Genomic DNA, 8,185 nt, shown 5'->3' on the forward strand with positions numbered 1-8,185 from the left:
CACCCCCCACACCCACAGCCCCCACAAACCTATACCCACCTCCCCTACAATATACAAGAGTAAGACTTCATTTTAAGCTATTATATACAATCACCTCTATGTACACTACAGAAACACATGTAAACCAGGACAAAAATATTATTTGAAATCAAGTTAATAAATGTTTTAGATGTTCACTTTTTAGAATGTAATTTGATATTTTTCTGGTTCCAAGACAGCTAAACCCCTTGCTGAAAGGAGTACTTCTGGGGGGCAAAGGGAGGGACTTCTGGTGGCAAAGGTCAGGGGTTAGAGTCCAGGACTTCTGGTCCCAAGATGGTGAGTAGTGGGTGGAGCTCCTGTCAAGGGGCAAGGCTACTCATGCAGCCCTTGACAGCTTGCCAAAACTCAGTAAGTAGCCCTCCCCTCCAAATAATTGCACACTCCTGCCCCAGTTCCTCATTTGTTCCCAGGCATAACAGGATCTCAGCCGGTCACCCTGCAGCAGACATCTCCCTGCAGAGCTTTTCCCCCCTGCAGCCTCCAGGGCTGACTGCCCTGGCTCAGACCCTGGATTTATATACCTCCTAGACCCACCCTTTTCTGATCAGGTGAGGTCCCCAGCTACCCAAAGGTGTTTTATAATTAGGCTTGCTGTCTGGTTTCCAGTGTAGCCTACTGCTGATGGGCTAGCTCCTGCAGCAGGGCCCCTGTGCCCTGCTGAACTATTGCAAAATAACCAGCTCTGCAATAGGCACTCTTAGCCTCTGTCTTTCCTCCTGGCTGATCATTTCCCTTGCAGTTAGCTTAGCCTGCTACTCTTTCCCCCTCAGGTAACAGGAGCCTTCTGGCTCTCTGTTACAGACCACTTTGAGAAGAGCAAGGATTTAACATGTGAGCTGCTGTATGGTATGAAGGCAAAGCCCAGATCCTGCTCCCACTGACATTGAAGGCAGGCCTTGAGTGACATAGAGCATCCAAACAGGCATTGCTTGCAGCTGGGCAAAAGTACATTGCAACCTACATGTACTTTGGCCACTTTGCAAGCTCCCATGTTAATGCTGCACTAAGACTTCCACATGGAAACACAGCATGTTATACGGCTGTTTTCTGGCTTGAGTGCTTGGCAGCTTAGTCAGGGGCTGTTCTGGGCATGCAAAGCAGCTCTGCGGGCTCTTGGGGAACTTCCAGCTCATAGAGGAAGGTACGCAGGGAGTATGGCTACTTCTAGCATTGGACACATGCTGAGCAGAGTGTTTTGGATCACAATGCTGGACTTATGGACCTACATTCTGTCTAGGTCATATTCCAGACCCAAGTGTCCTCTAATGCATCTAGTCACTGATGTAGGCAGGGCCAGGCTGGGGTTCTGTACATGCTTGTGAAGCCTAAGTGTTGGGATGGGTGCTCAGTGAGGCATGTAGACACCTAGTTTTCCCTGGTGAATTCAGCCTGAGGTGACACTATCCTGTGAATTAATAGGAGGTATTGCAAATGCAAGTGAATCCGTACAAATAGATAACATTGTGAATAAGGTCTGTGGCATATGCTCAGCTCCCTCTGAGAAGTGGGCACTGTGGGCAGAGAATGAAACATGCCGGCCATGCAAGTGGCACTGGGAAATGAGAGAGTGGGCCCTGCTCTCTGCTGGCCAAAACAGCCCAGTCACCACATAGTTCCCCCATGGAGAGCATGCCCTGCACCCTTGCCATAACTCCCCAGATTCCCTGTGGCAGCGTGTGTTGTTCATGAAGACCCTGTCACAGCCACCCACTTTCTTGATACCTTTGGAGCTCTCTGCCTTGCCTATTTGCTTGTGAAAGGATTTTTCCCTCAGGATGGTTGCAGTGTAAAGGCCCTTCCAGGAGCATGTGTTAAGGGGCAGCAACCCCACAGAAACCTCTACACAGAATCCCTATGGCAATTCTTAGCTGAGGCCTCCACATCCCGCTCTGGGTCCTTCTAGGTCAGGAGCTTCAGCAGCTAAACTCTGTACATTGGAGTGTCAGCTCTTATGTAAAGCTAAAGAACAATATTTTTCCAATCCAGCTTTCCACACTTGGCCTTGCTCCCTCTGGCCATGGCATGGAAACTTGCCAGGCTGGTGTTGCTCACTGAGATCCCTTTGTTGGGGAAGTTTGCTAAGTGGCTTGGAGGGCAGGTGCCAGGCAGATAAGACAGGAGGTGGCACTGTGCCATGACAAGCACTGCACTGCAGTCTGGCAGGGGCAGTGGGGAGTGGGGCAAGGTCACAGGTGAGGAGCTGTAGGCATCTCCCGCAAGCAAGAAGTCAATAATAAAACCCTGGCCCATGCCCAGCTGTGAGGCCCAGGTGGGCAGACCCTGTGAGATACACGCAGAGCCAGGGGTCTGTCAGGCAGTTCCGACCGGAGCCGAGAAATCTCTAGGGCTGGATGTAGGCCCGTGGCATTTCTGTATGATTCATGGACTCCAACATCTCTGAGAGGCCCTAAGACCCACCATCTGCCCTGCCTGCCTGAGGCCAGGGAAGCTCACCCAAGGCTCCCCAATCAGGTGGGAGGCATGTAGGATCAAGCTATGACACCCTGAGGCTTGGAGAGAGGAACAGCAAACACCAAACAAACCAACTGACAAGGACAATGCACCTTGTCTCCTGCCCTTTGCTCAGGGCCTGAACAACTGCAGAACCAAGACAACTGCACCAGGTCCCCCCAACTCCTCATGCCCTGCAGAGCTGGGCTATAAGGGGCTGCACTCACAGAACCACGGATGTTGAGGACATGTAACATGGCCAAAGTTTCAATGGCCACCTGGATTACTTGGCCATCACCCCACCTAAAAGTGGCACAGTGACCAAAGGCCAGAGTACCCCAGGAGGATCTGCTTTTGCTGCAGCTCTCCAGCCCAAAGCCTCTTCTTTGTGCACTGGGTGGGGTTTGGTGTATGTCGCTGTACTATAGCATCTTCCAGCTGTAGCTTTCTGGACATCTGGCAAACACAGGGCAGAGGCAGGCTCTCTGCTTTGCCACTTCCCTGCATCCAGATACCAGTCTGCTGACTTCTGAGCAAATGCCCCAGTAGACTGGAGATCTGGAAACGAAGAGCCTGGCTGGGCTGCTCTGGGGAACAGCACACTGAAGTCAGCAGCAGAACAAGCTCCTCTCCCAGTCCAGCAATGAGCCTGGTTTGGGACCCCAAGGGCCCCCGTGATAGTCCCTCACACGGCACATTCACTCCTGTTTCCTTGTAGGTGGGACCCTGCAGGCCACCAAGCAGCAACCTTCAGCTCCCAGGAGACCTGGGCCAGCACCCATTGGTGAATGTGCATCACAGGCCCCCATCACTGTAGCAGCCCAGGCTGGTTGATCATCCCTGCTGCCTCAGCAGAGGCAGTAGCTATCACACAAGCCACTCTTGAACCAGAGGAAGGCCAAACCCAGGGGTATGTGTGGCAAGTGAGCAGGTTGGACGCCCTGTGACTCCTGTGCTGGGGCAATGGGAAGCCCGTATTTCCCTGACCCCTCACCTGGTGGAGGTTAAAGTTCTCTTGTATCTTGACCGTCTCAATGGGACCCTCAGGGGCTGGGGGCCTCCTCTGTCTCTGCCCATGAGAAGATGAAGCAAGGAGGAGGGTAAGGAAGAAAACAGGCCCAAGGAGTGCCATGGTCTCTCCCTAGGACATGGACTTCTCCGTCTAAAGGGCCGGCAGTAGCCCAGCCAGCTGTGGGCAGTGGGGCCTGGGGAGGGGAGAGCTGGTTGGTTATTAAGCAGCTCTGCTCTTACTGGAAATGATCTGCTGTAAATCTTAGGTTGTTTACACAGAGGGGGCAAATTCCCTCTCAGTGGCCCTGTTACCAAAGTCCCTCCCCAGGCAAATACAACAGCATGGCAGGTCTCCCAGGGGCTTGGTTGGACCATGGGGGTCTCTCCAGCCCACACAGTTTGTCCCTTCCAGCCAAAGGGGTCCCTTCCAGCCCCTCACATCTATGAATCAACATCTATCTACAGCCAAAAGGCACCAAACCCCAGTGAGCTGCTAGTGGAAATTGGACAAGAGAAAGCAAGGAAAGTCTGAAGAGGCTGACTGTCCCAAATACAAGTGCCCAGTTAAACCTGACTGCGCTCAACCTGTTTGGGGGACTTTGGCAGGGTTTGGCCTTGACATCCTACAGAGGAAAATGCAGTTGCCAAAGCTGGCAGACCCGCTGGGGTGGATGGGGAGGGGGTTCACAGGGCAAAGCCAGGAACTGGGCTTTCTTCCAAAACCTGTCAGCCATAAACTGCAGCTCAGAAAAGCACTTTCACACATGCTCACACCCATCCCCAGTCAGCACTCAAGCCTGTGCTTAACCTTACTCACTGAAGTTAATGGGATGACTGCTGAATTGGATCCTTAATTTCAGGCTACAGGAATCCTGAACTCTGAGACTCTCTCTGCCTGGTGTCATGGGGCTTCTTTAATACACCTGTATTAATCTGGCATATAGCTCCATGGGGTTAACTGAAGGTATTTTTGATTGACAGTGGTGCTAGCGGGCACATCTACACAAGAAGTTTACTGTGGAGTAGTCTATTTATCTCTGCAGTAAATGTCTCGGCATTTACACGTACAGGGCTATTAGGCTGGACTAAACTAATAAACTCTGCAGCAGAATAGTACTTTTAAATACAAGTACTGTCCTGCTGCGAATTTTTTTTTATTCCACAGCAGTGTATGTGTAGAATCTGACCCAGCTGGCTGGGGCTAGAGGCTGCTTCAGTGTGGGGGTTGCCTGCCAGCAAGCCCTGCACTGGAAGACTCTTATGCCCCAGCCAGCCCCTTCACAGCACCCAGCCCTGCAGCCGGTGCTGCTCCAACTCAGATCAACGTGCTGAGGTCCCAGGTGCATGTGCAAACATGATGCCCAGGAGCAATAAATCCTATCACAGTAAGTACTAGAGTTTATTGCTTCAAATTTATTGCATATGTAGATGTGCCCACTGAGAGCAAAATTTAGCAGGAGGCTGATCTAACTCTTCCCCTAAATGCTTTCAGTTCTTGATCTCAAGCATATCTTGCTGGACTCACATGCACAAGTAAAGCAGTTTCTTCCAGCCTTGTGGCAAGGTAGAGTTGTGGGCCAAGGGAAGGAGAAATGCTGGGTCTGAAGACTGACCCCAAGGAATCATGGCAGAGTACAGCAGTGATGCCCGACTGACCGAATCAGGCTGAAGTGAAAACCACTCCTAACTCTTTTCTGGGCTCTGTTTTTCTTGGCCTTTGCAAATCTCTCATGCTTAAATACTGTCAAACTGCAAAGACATTCCTGTTGGGCTGCAGAGACGAGATAAACCTGACAGAATACACAAGGAAGGTGTGACCAGTTTCTTTTCACAGCTTCACCTGAGCTGGAATTGTGGTTTCAGGCTCTCTCAGAAGGATTTTGGCTGTTCATCTCAGCAGGAAATTGTTTCATACTGTGTTTTTTTAACCTCAGTTTGAACCGCTCTCAGGGAACCATGATTTATTTAGTGATATCAAACTGTGTTTTATTAGATCAACTGTATTGCTGGGAGAACGGTTAGACAAGCTTTCAGAAACAAAATGCCCCCTTTACATTTGGGGAAAAAAAACATTGAATTTTATTAGTAGATGCTAAGAGTTACGAATCTGAAAAGATGACAAAGCCAGTAGGGAAATACAGAGCGCCTGAGTGAGGGACTAACATAAGAGGGATGGGGGTGAGGAGGAGAACGCAACTAGGTTACAGAAAATACAATGTTAGCCAACTAAGCTGGGACGGAGGGTGGGGGAAGGGGAGGGAGCAGGTTCGCGATGCCGAGAGAGAAAGAAGATAGATACCAGGGCTGTGCAAAATTTCGCCAGCTGTTTCGTTTCGACACTGTTTCAACTCATTTTGAGCTTGAAACAGTGAAATCGAATCAAAATGAAGGGCTTCGAAACAGCCTCGAAACAAAAGGAGGCTAGTCAAAACATTTCAAAAGTTTTGAAACATTCTGAGTTTTGAAGAAGCCACCAGCGAGGTGGTGAGAGACGGGACAACCAGGGTTGCACTTCCAGCACAAGCCGGGAGCGCAGCCCGGGCTCTCCCTGTCTCCCACTGCTGGGCTGCGGGAAGCCGATAACAGCGCAGGGGAAGGGAACTGTTCCCCTCCCCAGCGCTGTGATCAGGCAGCGGGGCACTGCAATCAGGCCCCTGATGGCAGCGCCGGGGATGGGAAGTCAGCTCAGCTGGGCTGACTTCCCGCCTCCGATGCGATCTAGCACGGGGGATGGCAAGTCTCCCTGTCCCCAGTGAAACGTCAAAACAGCCTTTCTGTTTTGGCGGAACAGAACAGAACAGAACAGCTGTTTCAAATCTAAATGAAGTTCAAAACACAACGCTGTTCTGTCGAACTGTTGAAACTCAAGGCAAAATGGAACAGTGCCATTTTGCACAGCCCTAACAGATGCACGCAAACCCATACAATGGTCCGCAATGGTGGAGGAAGTAGGTTGAAGAAAGTTTCTTGGTCCATATAGTTTCACTCCCACTGCCCCACCCACAGATCGTGTTGGACACCATGAGGCAGCGCATCAGCTGGGCATAGTGGCAGGAGATGTGGCAGGCATGCAGGATGCCCTCATTGCTGGGGTACCAGGCCCCAAGCATTCCCACGAAGAGTGTGTTGACTGTCACGTCATAGCCACAGCCCCTCAGGATGTTGACCAGTGGGGCATGCTTCTCCCACTTGCAAGCCCAGGTGTCGGTGAAGCTAAAGACCAGGTAGAGCAATTATTTTTGTTTAACCCCTTATAGAAATGAAAATGGCCCTTTTAAAAAGGAAGGAGGCAATAAACCTGAGGAACAAAGAAGTCATAGCTACAAACAAAGAAAAAGCAACTGAAAGAGATCAACCCAAGTAGGAAAAAGAAACAGTTTAAAAGGGATGAGAGCGGTCACTACCTTCAGAGAACACAGAAGTGAAGAGGGAGAAAATCAAAATGAGTCATTTTCTGTGTTGAACCCATGGCTTTCACTATCTGGTAGAGTTATGGATTTCATTGCCAGGCCCATGTTCTGAAGGGATTGTGTGGGTTTCCCTTAATGACAAGGACTCTGTGGTCAGAGCTGGAGTAGTTGTTCTTTGAACACTGTTCTTCCACTGGTGATTTAGGACGTTTTGTGCCTGCAAGCTTGCCTGACATGTCTCTCAACTATGCCGCAGATCCAGTAAAAGATACTACCAAGCAAAACCTGCTTAACATAGTCCCTACACTATTCTCAGCAAAAGCAGAATGCTGCCCTCTCCTGACAGTAGCCATCCATTACTAGAGTCCTCTCATGAGCTATTAAACTGGTCAGGTAGCAGAGGCACAAGAAGAACTGATTTTAAAAAGATCCATTAAATGAAACAGGGAGGCACTGAGGTCCAGGAGGGGAGAGGAGTTGGGAGTCCAAGAAGGGTGGTCGTTCCTTAACGAGACAATCTTCCAAGCCCAAAGGGTGACAATCCCCACACGGATCAAAGGGGGCAAGAGCACGCAAAAGCCCCCATGGCTCACCAAAAGCATCCAGGAACATCTCAAACCCCAAAGGAGGCGTACACCCAGTGGAAGGGAGGGGCCATCACCAAGGAGGATTATACCTCCATTGCTCGAGATTGTACGGGGGCTGTTAGGAAGGCCAAGGCAGAGATGGAACTGGGACTAGCGACCCGGACCAAGGATAACAAGTCCTTTTTTAAATACATAGGGGTAAAAAGAAGGTACCAAGTAATGTGGGGCCTCTGCAGGAGATGTTTGGTTATCTGGTGGTAGCACCAGGTGACAAAGCTAATCTCTTTAACATATTCTTTTCTTCCATTTTTCTGAGCAGGGACCAGGTCATCCCCCCTAGCGGGATCCCCAATGGTCCCAGAGGAGGTGCAGCCAGGCCCAGGGTCAGTGAGGACCTAGTCAGGGAACTTCTAGAGGGACTAGATGTGTTCAAATCAGCTGGGCCAGACTATCTCCACCCCAGAGTGCTGAGGAAATTAGCAAAGGTCATTGCGGGACCCCTGGCACAGCTTTACGAGCACTCGTGGTGCTGTGGTGTGGTGCCAGAGGACTGGAAAAGGGCTAATGTGGTTCCCATTTTCAAAAAAAGGGAGGAAGGAGGACCTAGGAAACTATAGGACCGTTAGTTTTACCTCAATCCTGGGGAAGCTCTTTGAGAAAATTTTCCAGGAGCACATCTGCAAG

General features: G+C 50.4%; 1 protein-coding gene across 1 annotated transcript in view; it reads right to left on the bottom strand.

Moving 5' to 3' along the window:
- The window catches only part of C8G (complement C8 gamma chain), a 12,122-nt gene extending 8,396 nt beyond the window's left edge, over nt 1-3,726 (bottom strand). Inside the window, exon 1 of the mRNA XM_019540492.1 lies at nt 3,488-3,726. Within this exon, the coding sequence (XP_019396037.1) occupies nt 3,488-3,625 (138 nt within the window). The 5' untranslated portion in view covers nt 3,626-3,726. The remainder of the gene's footprint in view (nt 1-3,487) is intronic.
- Between the last annotated feature and the right edge of the window lie 4,459 nt (nt 3,727-8,185).

Source organism: Crocodylus porosus, unplaced genomic scaffold (assembly GCF_001723895.1).
Source record: "Crocodylus porosus isolate Cpor-Errol unplaced genomic scaffold, CroPor_comp1, whole genome shotgun sequence".
Classification (NCBI taxonomy): Eukaryota; Metazoa; Chordata; order Crocodylia; family Crocodylidae; genus Crocodylus; species Crocodylus porosus.